The 14,299-nt window shown below is 47.5% G+C and overlaps 1 protein-coding gene across 1 annotated transcript; it reads right to left on the minus strand.

Moving 5' to 3' along the window:
• Nucleotides 1-607: 607 nt before the first annotated feature.
• On the minus strand, nt 608-10,258 carry SUV39H1 (SUV39H1 histone lysine methyltransferase). Its single transcript, XM_048490201.1, has 6 exons — nt 10,120-10,258; nt 6,520-6,665; nt 5,176-5,841; nt 2,514-2,660; nt 2,057-2,186; nt 608-1,684 (listed from the first exon to the last, which is right to left on the minus strand). The coding sequence occupies exons 1-6, from the start codon at nt 10,136-10,138 to the stop codon at nt 1,548-1,550; spliced, it is 1,245 nt and encodes a 414-aa protein (XP_048346158.1). The 5' UTR covers nt 10,139-10,258; the 3' UTR covers nt 608-1,547.
• Between the last annotated feature and the right edge of the window lie 4,041 nt (nt 10,259-14,299).

The following is a 14,299-nucleotide window of genomic DNA, read 5'->3' on the forward strand; positions in this document are numbered from 1 at the left end:
GTCTAATCAGTTCTGTCTTCATAAGGCAGAGAAAGAAGGAAAGAATATCTTCCATGGTGTAAGAAATATCACAATATAAATGGCTGACCACAAGAGAAACAGATATCAAGAAGTTAAAAGAATAGTTTCAAAAGCCTGACAAGTGTGGGGCAGAGCAACTGCCCAGGTGCCAGGTTCAAACTGCGGCATTTCTATGTAAAAGGGTCACATGGCGGATGCCAGAGATCCTGGGCAGCCACTGCCAGGTTGAACAGACAACCCTGGCCTTGAGGGACCAGGTGATTGAGTATAAAGCATCTTCATAGGTGCCAAAAGGCCCCTCCCACACATGCAGAACATTGCACTTTCAATCTACCCTCACAATTATTTGCAAGTGGATTTTGCTATTTCTAGCTGCATAGTGCACGGAAAGTGCATTGTTCTGCCAAAGTCAGACAGAAGTGCAGCCCTGTGACTCTCCCCCCATTTCCAGTATTTAAGGCCAATAAATTATGCAGCAAATGAAACTAGTATAACTTCCTCAAATATTAGCCAACCTCAACTTTGCCTTCCTCTTGCCAGGTTTGGAACGGCTTCCAGTTTTCCGTGCACAATCAGGCCACTCAAACCATTTGAATTTTGTTTTTTGTAAAAAAAGAAACAGTTGATACAAAAGGTGTTGTCACAAACAAAATAAAGAATCCAACAATCGAATTAAGTCCATCAACCAACATTCAGATACTTCGCCGCACCTCCCAAAGCACAGCTGCTCCTAGAAGCTAGATTCTTTGCCCCAGCCCACGTCCACAAATAGACTTTTTAAAATGTCCTTTTTAGGGAAAAAATATATATAAAGAGAGGTGACAACGGCTTATCTGTTTGCATAGGACAACCCAAATGTAGGCAATAAGTGCGACTTCAAGTACAAGTTATTGTGGACGCTCTCCTCTCTGTTAACGGAAAAGAGGTTCCATGAATGTACAGAGATGGACAGGAGTCCTAAATAGCCCACTGAGATAATGCAGAGCACATCAAATCCATTAAAAGCCAAGTGGTTTCCCTCCTATCTGTACAGCAACGAAGAAATGCTTCCAATTTAGAAAGCAAGACCTTCCATCTTGCTTTCCTTCCATCTAGTAAACCAGAACGAATTAGCCAGTGTTTTCTGCCCTGAAGTACCTAAAATCGAGCGTTTCTAATAAACTGAGGAGAAGGCACCCCCACAGACTTATGATCTGTTCTAGGTTGTTGTCCTTGCAGCTAGCATCTCAGCAGTGTTTGACAAGTCAAACTAATCACCTGACTATTGAAAAGTCCCCCCCATACCACTAGAATACTCCTGTTGGGCAACAAAAAGCCATTGCACAGAGGCTGGCCAGCATAGCAGATGCAGGTCACTGCCCCCACCCCACCCCCCATACAGTCCAGAGTCCCAATAATCCATTTTTCAAGCAGGTACGTTGCTGGCTCTTGCCGTCTTGCCTGCTATTTTTCAGCAACTGCCAGTTCATCTCTTGCTTTCCAGTTCAAGCATGGCCAGACATCTTCCAAGCAAAACCAACAAAGAATTAGAAGAGGTATTTTCGGCAGGACTCTGTGCCGCACTTGCACTCAATGCGCATCCGCTTCTTTGGGGAGCCAGTCAGGCCGCCCACAAGGCTGAAATTAGTGTCCATCCGGGTGCTCTCTGCATTTACAGGGTCCACTGTGGGGGGAGAGGAGGGGCAGATGGGGTGAAATCTGGAGTCAGGAACACTTTTTTTGTACTATACCTGCTGGGTGTGTGTGTGGGGGGCACAATTATTTACTGGGGGGCGTGCGTGTGTGTGGGGCACAATTATTTACTTGACCCAATAGACTGAGTTCTAGCAACAGCTCACTTTCGTTAACATAATGCTTTCTAATTACCCAGCACTTAAGGAGAGATACCAAAGTTAAGTTACCAGTAGTGTTTTAACACAGTCAAAATCTAACTTGTTTGAAACAGTTCAACAGAACCCTTTAGTCCCAATGCTAAACTGCACTGTGCAATCTGCCACAAGCCCCAACTTGGCCCTTCCAAATTTCTGCAGATTACCTTGCATGTTGTAGTCAAAGGTGAGTTCTTCACCGATACGGATTGACCGAGTAGCAAAGAAGGCAATGCGTGGCAGCCGCTCGTCCAAATTTTCGATAAAGACATTGTACACCTGGAGGTTAGGGTTACACTAGAAGCAAAGAACAACAAGGAGAGGGAGAAATCAAGCCAAAGTCCAAATTAAGATGGAGTGTTAATAAAAACCCTGATCTGGATGGCCCAGGCTAGTCAACTCCCATGAGGTCTCAGAAAATAAGGGCAGCTTATTTTCAGGGTCAGAACTTGGATAGAAGACCACCGAGCAGGCCCAGGGTTGCTACCTAGAGGCAGAAAATGGCAAACCACCTCTGAATATCCCTTGCCCTGAAAACCCTATTGGGTTACCACATGTCGGCTGAGACTTGAGAGCACCACTGCCTCTACTACTTCCCTTGCAGTTATGACCCGCTCTACTCACACTGTGGTTGACAAAATGTGAAATGTTGCCGTAGTAGGCAGCATCCACCGTGTACACATCCTCTACATAGTCCAGGTCAAAGAGGTAAGTGGCACCCTGCCGGTCGTAGATCTGACCCCTTCGCTCTGCCTCCTCCGATGTGATGATCTGGGAAAGATAAGAAAGAAGAAGCTAAATGCATTTCTGCTTTCTGCTTTGAGAGTCAGCATGATGTGGTGGTAAAGAGGGGTAAACTCTTAATCTGGAGAACTGGGTTTGATTCCCCACTCCTTCACATGAGCAGTGGATTCTTATCTGGTGAACTGGATTTGTTTCCCTGCTCCTACACATGAAGCCTCTTGGGTGACCTTGGGCTATGTCACGGTTCACTCAGAACTCTCTCAGCCCCACCTACCTCACAAGGTGTCTGTTGTGGGGAGAGGAAGGGAAGAGTTTGTAAGCCGCCTCTGGTTTCCTTATGGGAAAGAAAGCCAGGGTATAAATCCAAACTCTTATCTTCTTTCTTAACCCACTTCTATGAACCACCCTTTCAGTTCCCTGTATTTCTGTACCCATTTCTTCTGCTGGCCCCCTGCATGTCTCCATGTTTTGTACAGCTGTCTACACATTTCCTAATACCTTAGTGCTATCTTCAGCAAGCCCTGACCTGGTCAGCGCAGGGTTGTCAGATCATGGAAGCCACACAAGGTCAGCCCTAGTCAGCACTTGGATGGAAGCCCACCAAGGAAGCCCAGGCAGAGGAAGGCAATGGCAAACCACCTTTGAACATCCCTTGACTTGAAAACCCTAAGGGGGTGCCACAAGCCAGCTACAACTTGATGGGTAAAAACCCCAAAATCTTCAGCAAGCGCCTCCATTAACATTCAAACATTCCAATTAACCCTTAAATGCACGTGGCACATTAAGAGCACTCCATTCACAGACCTTTGGAGCCAGCATGGGGCAGAGGGTAACAGCAGCAGACTCTAATCTGGGGAAGTGGATCTGATTCCCCACTCCTCCACATGAAGCCTGCTGGGTGAACTTGGGTCAGTCAGAGTTCTCTCAGAACTCTCCTCACACAAAGGCAGGCAGTGGCAAACCACCTCTAAACATCTGCCTTGAAAACCCTATGGGGATGCCATCAGTCAGCTGTGATTTGGTGGCACTTCCTACCCAAACACACTCACAGACCTAAAGCTATTCTCACCATAGTGGGAGAGTTGCCAAATGATTCCTTGCATCTTTGAAGTAGTCACACGAGTTGATGTGAACTACATCTTCTTTAGTGAAATTTGGCAGCTGCCGCCACCCCCACCCCCCAAGTGTTTTTGTGCTGGTTCCAAAGTATCTCACTTCTGATGTGACCCTCTCACTGTGTGAAGCAAGTTTTGTCCTATTATATATTCGGCAGGCCTTTCCCTTTATAATCTTCTTACTGATGTGAGTGTGTACTCGACGGCCCCTTCCGCACAGGCAGAATCATGCACTTTCAATCCACTTTCACAATTGGTTGCAAGTGGATTCTGCTATTCCACACAGCTGCAAAGAGCACTGAAAGTGGATTGAAAGTGCATTATTCTGCATGTGCAGAAGGGGTCAAAATTTCATAAGCAGCCACGTACAAACATAATAGAAGATTATCTTAATACTGACAGTGCACAGTGATCTCTAAGACACAGCAACTTTGGGGCTAAGCAGCAGCATTTTATGATAGAAAGGGAGAGAGGGGGAAAAATCAAAATTTTACAGCAACACAAGTATTGGTGGAAGCATTAGATGAATATTTCAGGGCATTAACAGGATTCATCCAGTATCTTTTCCTTCAAAGCAACCTTCTCTGGTTGCATTTCATGACCACTATCTCAGATGGAACTCCAACCATGGACTAAACCAGGGTTGCCCAATGTGGCATGTGTGGGCACATGCAAGCATTTCCAAGTGTTTCAAAAAGTAGGCAGAAACACTGTGAAGGCAGGACCAGTGACAAAATACCTTTATAGAAATAAAAGGGCTTTTCACCTGGATCCTCCTATCAGTCCCTGGAAAAAGACCAAGAATCTTATAAACAGGCTCTACCCTTTCCATCACTGGTCATCTCCTTGATGTGTAAAGCTCCTTTGCGTTTCATCTATTTGTGCAGTTATGTTCCCCATCCCTCTTCCTCTGTTAGGGGTTGCCTCCACCTCTTGGGGCAGCCCTTTTATAGTGGCGCTTGTTGCCCTCTTCATGCCCAGCGGTTCAAAAAGATAGGGGACCCCTAGATGAGACAATCTGTCATGCTCACCCTAACTGGCAACTCTGAGATTCCTCATTTTTGAATATGCACAGAGCATTAGCACTTCCGTTCTGACTTTATCCGGGTGAACCCAGTTTCAGTTTGGCTGTGGTGGGTTTCCGGGCTCTGTGGCCAGGGTCACAGTTTTTGCTCCTAACATTTCACCCTCATCTGTGGCTGGCACTTTCAGAGGCCACGAAGAGAATCTTACCATGACAGGCCACTGAAAGTGCCCGCCACAGAGGCACAAAAACCTTCAGGCCACAGCCCAGCTTCACAGCCCAGAAACTCTGCAACAGCCCTTTGGTTCCGGCCACGAAAGCCTTTGACAATCCAGTTTCAATTTTTTTTTCTACATACTGGGTCATCAGTAAACTTCTTTTGTCTCCTGCCAGCGAATCCTACCTCTCCCACATATTCCATGACAAAGCTGTTCTTGCGGATCTTCTCCAGCGTACGCACACCCCAGCCACGCCCATTATCTGTCCGGAAAATGCAGAGGTCGTAACGAATGCCTTTCTGCACCACCCGGTTGAGGCACTCGATCCCACAGCTGCAGCGAGAATTGCACTCGTAGATGGGCATGCCCGCCTTGATCTTCACTTGGCCAAGCTCATTGTAGGCAAATTTGTGGTGCGAGGCTCCTGGGCAACAGCCCCCCATGGTGTCCGACAGACAGTCTCGGCATTCACAGCCCACAGCAACCTGGTTGAGAATGATGCCGTCCCCAACCTTGTACTCGTTGATGTAGACAAAGTCCCGGGGAGGCCCGTCCAAGTCCACCTCGTTCTCCACGACGATGCGACCCTTGTGATTGCGTTTGGCGTTGAGCTCGTATTCCCACTGCTGCAGGGCCTGCCGCTGCTTCGCCTTCTGCACCAGATAGTTGGAGAGGCCTTGGTCGAGCATGCGGATGTTCTTCCTGATCTTGCCTCCTTGCCAGATCAGCGCCTGCTCTAGGTCCCGGTTGAACTGCTTGAGGATGCTGATGCAGCGCAAGTTCTTACGGGGTTCCCAGGTGTTTTGCGAATCAGAGTAGCCACGCCACTTCACCAGGTAGTATTCCTCATCCTGAGAAAAGATTATCATGCACAGTGTCAGCTCAAAACATGACCATTCTCTTCCCAGAGCTGAAAACTGACCCCAGAAAGCAAGGTCACTCAGTAATGTATTGGGGAGAGATAACCCTGTGCTCCTTCAACTGGGGATGCAAGAACAGCGCATCCCACACGGGCCTGTGGTTGAAGGCAGCAGCGATGTCCATCATAGCTGGCCTTCCTCCTATTCCTTGCCTGGTTCCTTTCTTAAATTATTGTTCCTATATTGTTCAGTAAGTGTTGATTGCTGGACTTTAAATGTTAAAATATAAATATTACATTTCATACCTTTAGCTTTTAATTATTTATATTGGTTATTATGACATTTACATATGTCAGAAATAACCCGGAGGCAGAAGGGAAAGGTGGTATAAAAATTGCATAAATAAATAAACAATCTCTACTAAAAAGCCCAAACCCAGGATAGAACCCAAGAATCCAAAATGGAATTAAACAATCCTAAACCAGTTTGTCAGTTTTCCATACTACTAGGCTAAAAATAATGACATGGGAATGGGAGCAAAGGAAGAAGAGACAGCCCATAATAATGCAAGGACTCTGTACAGAATCTGTCAACTGAGAACAAGGAAAAAAAATGCGAGGTCACGTAAAGGAGGCAATGCAAAAGCAGTGAGAAGACAAGAAAACTTACCCGGATTTTCTTGTAGTCACACAGATATTCCACTTCAAAATCATACAGGTTTTTCCTGGTGATGCCAAAGTCAGCACAGCACACCTTTTCCAAGCGGCATAAATCCTGGAGTTGGGACCAAGTGGATTTGCAACAAACAGAGCAGGCTACAGGTGTTGGGAATGGAGAAAAGGGCAGAAATGAATTGTTAGAAGAAGCATAATTTTGCCTTAAAGAGTTGGTTTCTCTGGCTAGTCCTTATAAAGCTTTTAACCTAGGAGTCACTGGGGAAAAGAAATCTCAGGAAGTTGTGCCAGAGGCACATTGCTCAGCTTGGTTGCAGGGCCGAGCAGGTAAAGCAGCTCTAGCAAGCCATCTTAGAAGGTCTTGGTTACAAACCTAGATTTACTTCCACATGCCAGTTCCATACCAGTCTCACTCAATCCAGCAACAAGCTTTCCACTTATCTGCAGCTCTCATTTCTTGTTGTCTTCTTTCATATGCAATACAGGCGGAAGCTATAAATCCCCCAATGTCCACAGATATCATAGTGTCAGACCACTGACACAGACAAATCAGGTGATGCCCCTTGAGCATCAACCTACAAACCATGCATAACTTGTGCCAATGCAATTCTGACTTCTGTTACGTCTCTCAGCCAGCTCCCCACAGAACTCCTGAATAGGTACAAACCCCATATTTGCCATCTAGTATGACTGTGTACTCATTTTTTATCAATTTAAAACATTTAGCAGCCACATTTCTACCTTACAGAACTCAAGACCGCTAACAATTATAAACAAAGCAATAACCATAATAGTACATAAAACCATTTTTCCTCCAAGAAGTACATTAGTCTTATCTGCCCAATAACTCAGGGAGGCAGATTAGACTGACAGTTTACCCAGCCAGCCTCAGGGCAGTGAGGTTGTTTGAACCTAGGTCTCTCAGATACACTGGCACCCAATGCGCTGGACTGGCACATCAGTTAGGAAGAGATGGCAGCAGGACCACTTGCTTATCACTGGCTATTCAGAACAACATGCATCACCAAGATTCTACCATTAATTTTACTCGCCAAGCAGAGTCATTGGTAGTTGTTTCACTAGCGCAGACCCTAACAAATAGGGTTATTTCCTCCATTTGCCAACTGATGAGAAAAAAAAGAGGAAGGAGATTGTCTAGAAACACACACCCAAAGAATCCCCTTTCCAATGGGGCGTTTAGATACTTCAGGTCAGGCATTCACATAAAAAATTGCTGTGATTGACATATACTGGAGTCACAAGCGCTCAGGTCATCTGACATGGCTCATTTCCAAGAAAAAACTGATCAGAGAAATTAAAATGTAATATTAAGAGAGGCTAAGTGGAGCCTATTTATCTACTTATTTTATTTATATCCTGCCTTTCTCCCCTAAAATGGTTTACATTGTTTTCTTCTCCTCCACTGTATCCTCACAACTCTGCAAACAGTGTGTGTGTGTGTGGCTGACTTAAGATCAAGCAAGTTTCCATGGCAGAGTGTGGATTCAAACCTTGGTCTCTGTGATCTGACACTCTTACCCACTATGCCACCCCACACAATTAGCACATATACCCATTAAACTATCCAATGTGTGAGAAGCGTCTGGTCATAAACAACACACAGAAGACTTTTAACAGTTGAATCTAATTCAGAACTAACGACAAATGAGGAAGTGGCAAGTTGAAAGATACTCATTTAATGTTGTCCACCCTACTGATTTTTTTCTCCTATAACTTTTTTATGGGGGCAATTCAAAAGCCTCACCATTCTAGCAGTTAAAAATCTCCTTCCAGCTACAGGCTACAGTCCCATGTCCAATTACCTAGAGTGACTAAGCAAGGTGAGATTTACTTTTGAGTAATCATACACTGAACGTTTGTTAGCGGCTGAATTGTAATCATCAGTTGGACCCAGAAACTTAAGTTTTTCTCCTCACTTTTCAGTAAATAAAGTACACAAAATAAAGTACACTCTGAAAATCTTGTTGGTCTGCAAGGCGCAGTTGGCCTCGGATCCAGCACAGCATCAATTATGGTCGCATTGTCAAGCCAGAACTGAGGGCAGAATAGCAGGGGGGCTTTAGGGAGCGAAGTTTAAAGGTGGAGAGACGACTGCCTTCAAGGCCTCATGAGTCGGAGATGTCAATAGTCAGGGTGTCCTAAAGGCCACAGGAAGGTCAGTCCTGTCAAAAGTCAAGTCTGAAGTTTGTCCCCCAAAAGGAAAAGGGTTTTGCTACATGGGGGGGGGGGGGGAGAAAAGCAGGGGTGTAAATGGGACCAGGCTCCAGAGGGGTCCTTCAGTTGAGTGCAAAAGGATCTCCCGCCACCCTTCCAGCAGATTAAACACTAGGACAGTGAGGGCGAACCTATGGCACGGGTGCTAGAGGTGGCACTCAGAGCCCTCTCTGTGGGCACGTGCAAATAGAGCCCCCCCCCCCCACACATCTAGGCTGGCCTGAGTCACTAGGCTTGATTATTAGGATTAAACCTAAGACCTAGTTTTGGGGAGGCAGTGTAGGTAACCCTGTTAAGTGCTGTTAAACCCCACTGATTTTCATGCAAAGAACTAAAGAACCATCCTTTACCTGGGAGTAAGCTTGGTTGCTGGCAATGGGGCCTGCTTCTGAGTAAACCCTCCTAGGGTCGTGATTCACCCATTGGAAGAATTGCAGGGTTGCTTCAAAGCAAAGCCACCGACTACCACCAACCTTACTCCCGAGTAATACACGCCTCGGAGCCAACCGTTTTTTCTAAATCTAAACTAAAACCTCGGTATTCAGGTTAAATTGCCGTGTTGGCACTTTGCGATAAATAAGCGGGTTCTGGGTTGCAGTTTGGGCTGCACTCGGTCTCGAAAAGGTTCGCCGTCACCGGGCTAGGATTTCAAAAGGGCGCCCTGTGCCCCGAACCACATGTCAATTAAGCGCCAGAGAAGCCAATTCTGTATCGGTGTCAGGCGGCGGAGGAGCGCGTGTGGAGGCCGTGCGGTGCAGTGGTCAGTCCTTTTGTCTCCTTTCACATGCAGCACAGGTGGAAGCTGCCTCAGGCCACAGAGCTGCCTCGTAGCCGCCCCGAAGCTGGAGAGTCCTGAGTTCGAATCCGGGCTCTGCCCTGCAGTTCATCGCTCTCTCCCTCAAGCCCTCCAGAGAGGCGGGAAGAGATCAGCACGGGCCTCCCCGGCGGCTCTGAGGGAAACCGAAGGAGCCGGGATCACTGAGGGGCAGGACGGCGCTTAGCGTCCGCGGGAGGCGAGGTGGCCGCCTCACCCACGGGGCTCTTCACTGCCCCGCGACATTCCCGCCTTCGGCCTGAGAGGGGGAGGGAAGCCGGCGGACCTTCGCCCGCCCGCCCCGTAACGGTCGCCGCCGCCGCCGCCGGCACCTCCTGCCGTCTCAGACGTGGCGGCGGACGCCGATTGGCTCCTGCGCTCGCGACGGACAGCGCAGCCTTCGCTCTCGCCCCCCCCCCCGCTCCGCCCGCCCGCCCGCCCGCCCCCCCGGCCTCCGCGGCTGCCGTTTTGCGCGCGCGCGCGGCGACCCTCAAGATTCCGCGCCGCTGCGCGCGTGCGCCCGCCCTCGCCGCTTCCCTCGCTCACCTTTTGAATTTTCCGCCATTTTGGGTCCCCTCTCATTTATTTATTAATTTGTTTCAATTTCCCTCCCGTCGCCGAAGCAGCCGGGAACTTCTCATCCCGCACGCGAAAGGGGGAGCGCGGGAAAAGGGGCGGGCGCCCAGCCACCCAATGGCGCGCGCCCGTCCAGCCTGGCCCGCAGAGCGGCGCGCGCCTCGGCCAATGCGAAGTTCGCGAGGCCTCCAAGCCCCGCCCGGGACGACCTCGAGGGCCCGCCTCCCTCGGCCTCATTTGCATGGGCTGCACGGCGCGCTCCTTGCCAGGGGGGTGACGAAGTCCCATTGCACGCCGTGCGCTTTACTTCCGTGTAAACGACGGTCGTAAAATTCAAGCTGTCGGTTTCGCAAGAGAGGACTCCGGCCTGGGTGGCTCCGCGGCGGCGAAAAGATTTGCAAAACCAACAGCAAAGGCCCAAAAACTCGCTGCCCTCCAGCTGCTATGGACTACAGTTCCCATCATCCCCTGCCAGCATGATGCTGGCAGGGGATGATGGGAACTGTAGTCCACATCTGGAGGGCCTCGTGTTTGACACCTGGTTGTAACATCTCACTGGTAGCGAGAGATCTATCGCCTCGTGGTGGGTGGGGCGACTGTAAAACTCACAGAAATTGGCCTACCTGGCAGTGTTGTTTGTGCAATGTGGTTTTCAGTTATTGCATTTTATTTTCTTGAATCTTGGGTCCCTTCTGCACATGCAAAATAATGCGTTTTCAAACCACTTTCAACTGTTTGTAAGTGGATTTTGATATTCCGCACAGCTTCAAAGAGCACTGACAGCAGTTTGAAAGTGCATTATTCTGCATGTGCGGAGTGAGCCTGACTGAGCAGCAATACATGATCTGTGGCTAGGGACATCAGACACTTGTCAAGAAAAGAGTGATGGAGATGAAACCGTAGCAGAATTCTAACAACCTCACAGCTTTTTCCGCTGTTTTTGCATGTTTCTCGCAGTTGTGAATTCGTGCGAGGGTTCGTGTTTGTTGCTCCATTGGATTCCACATGGTTTTCCTGTTCTATTTGTCAGTTAATTCAATCATTTACAGAAGTATTATATTTATTGCCATTCAATAGAGATAGAGTGAAGTTTGGCCTTCTAATCTTGCTTGAAAAAGACGTCTGCACATTTCAGACACATTTTTGGATGCACCTGATTACCTCAGCTGTTATTAGGAACCAGTCAATAGCTGAAATGACAATGGCACAGTTCGGCTCCAAAAGATTTAGCATAAGAGAGGACTGCTATTTTTCTGCATCAACATGTTGAGGTGATAAGCAGATTTCTGTGCATTGAACTCTCAATAGATGTTAGTTAAAAATTCCCCAATGTCTGTATAGAAAAAATCCTTAATGCAGTTTAAGATTACAGTCAGAAATCTGGTTTGCTAAACTTAGGCACTCTGAATTGTTGGTGAGAGTTCGAAGAACAGAAATCACCATTAAATCATTTACTGTATCAAAATCAAAGGTGGCACGCAGCACGGGGTGGGGGGGCGCAGAGCCTCTCGCAATCTGGAAATCCACTTAAAATATTTTGACCCTCCCCTCGTACCAGAGAAGAAGTCTGGATTTTTTTCCCTTTTCTTTTAACTTTTTAAAAAGAAATTGTGTATATTTATGGTTTTAAAAGATAAAACTTGTTGATATTATACTATAAATATGTTTCTATGTCATCTACTGGCCTTCGCCTGTCGTCCGAGGCGTCTGCAACCCACCCCCCCACCCACCCCCAAAAATTTCCCATTTAATTTCTTATGCCAACCTGCAATATAGCAAAATCGCGATGGGGAAAGTTGTGATAGGATAACATCTCCGGTCTTGAGCACAGCCTTGGTCTCTATCCCCTCATGGTGTGGCAGCTGTAAATTGTCGCTTTCTTCATTGATCATGGCCTGGCAATGTTGTTTGTGTGATGTTCTTAGTTACTGTATTTTATTGAATCTGACTGAGCAGTATTATGCAGTTTCTTTTTTGGAAGTGGTTTTAAGATTTATTGTATAAATGCTTTTGAAAGAAGCGCAAGCCACATATGATAAACAGAAGTCCAACTGTTGCCAACTTCCACGTGGGGCCTCTGGATCTGGAATTTCAGCTGACAGCAGGACTACAGAGATCAGGTCCCCTGGGGGGAATGGCAGCTCTGGGAAGCATGTTGCACCCTTTGGAGATCTTTCTGTTCCTCAAACTTCACCCTCCCCAGCTCCCACCCCAAAATCTCCAGGAAATTTCCAGCCTGGAGGTGGCAGTTCTACAGGCATCCAGGGATCTGAAATCTGTGCCCAAGTGTAACCCCTGTGTCAGAATGGGATGACCCAGAAAGGGGTGGAGTCTGAAAAGAAGCAGAATGCTGCAGAACTCATGAGGTTGGAGGAAGCAAGGCTACCAGGCTGGGACCTTGATTGATTTTATTAAGCTCTTAACACCTTGTTTAAGGGTTTTTGTGTATGTAAATGGTGAGAGTATTCTGGGAACCTTCATCATCTTGAATCCCGTTCACCAAGCTTCTGAAGTCTTCAAAACCAACCACCAGCAAAGAAGAATTGGACTTGGCAATATCAGTAGACTGTAAATATAAGGACTTGAAAATGCAAACTTAACAGGACTGTAAAGTGTAAATGTCAAATGTTAAATGTTTTAAAGGTGTTATTTGTTAAGAGAAGTAAACTGTTTTGTTTAAATTTAGTTCTGTGCAACTCCTTCCAAGTACTGCCCCACAGAACCCACAGAAAGAGGTTGCACAAGCACACACAGACGAGTTCATCTGGCTTTTTAACAGGAACCAGTTTTTAAAAAACAGAAAGGAAAACAATTCCTGAACATGTGCCGGGAGCTCAATATTGGTACAACCCTAACCTGCTTAATCAGACTCTTGGCTTCACAGAGAGCCTTCAGAAATCCCATCTCAAAACCTGAATGTCCATTTGTTTTTTTTAACAACCTTGACCTAACTATTTTTACCTAATCAAGGGAAAGATGGGTGTTAATGTAATTTTTGAAAAAGAGAAGAAGAAGAGTTTGGATTTATACCCCCCCCCTTCTCTCCTGTAGGAGACTCAAAGGGGCTGACAATCTCTTTTCCCTTCCCGCCCCCCACAACAAACACCCTGTGAGGTAGGTGGAGCTGAGAGAGCTCAGAAGAACTGTGACTAGCCCAAGGTCACCCAGCTGGCGTGTGTGGGAGTGCACAGGCTAATCTGAATTCCCCAGATAAGCCTCCACAGATCAAGCGCCAGAGCGGGGAATCGAACCTGGTTCCTCCAGATTAGAATGCACCTGCTCTTAACCACTACGCAACCACTACACAACAAGATACAGTGGTCAGAAGCTTATGGCTGCTAATAATGCACACATTGGAGTACGCACGTGGCGTCCGGGGTCACCCTGTGTGGGCTCTCAATTCCTTTGTGAGAAGCAGCTGGTTTGGACTGGGGCAATCATGGCATTTGTGTTCAAGGGGCTCTGGCCATCTACCCAGGCCAAACCATATTTGAGGTGTGACATCAACCATCACAACAATGACTGGCCGGAGCTATGTCCATTTGCAGAGCTTGCAGATAACAGAAAGTGCGAGGGAGGGGGGATCATGGGTTGAGCAATGTTGCAGCTTACAGGTATATACTGGGGTTCAGGGGACAAAGCGCCAGTTTTGGCTTCCTGAATCTTGGGCTGACACAGTTCCAATAAAGCTCTTCAAACTTTCCTGAGTCTTGTTTGCTGACTGGAGTAGCAGACCCTTGCACTCTGCCCCGTTACCCTTTTACATAATGAGAGGTACAGCCCAATCCAGATGGGGAGCGCACGGAGGTGACTGGCGCTTCGGACATGCAGAATCATCCACCTGAATCATCTCATAGAACAAGCAGTCTTATAACACCCTTTCGTCGTCTCCACCCCTGAATGCTCCAGCGCATGCACGCACGCACACACACACACATCCTCCTTGCCTGCCTGCCTGGTCCCAGCAACGGTTTCTGCTCAGACGCCAGCATAGCTCTTTGGTGGCCCAGAGTTCCAGGTTTGCTCACTGCGGAGCTGTGGAGCAGTGAGACACCGGCATTTTTCCTTCTTCCACCAGTGTGGGTGCCCCTTACGCTGGAGGAGGGGGCAAACACATTGGCGCAGCCCTCCACCACTCCCACAGCACTAC

Source organism: Sphaerodactylus townsendi, linkage group LG03 (assembly GCF_021028975.2).
Source record: "Sphaerodactylus townsendi isolate TG3544 linkage group LG03, MPM_Stown_v2.3, whole genome shotgun sequence".
NCBI classification, from domain to species: Eukaryota; Metazoa; Chordata; class Lepidosauria; order Squamata; family Sphaerodactylidae; genus Sphaerodactylus; species Sphaerodactylus townsendi.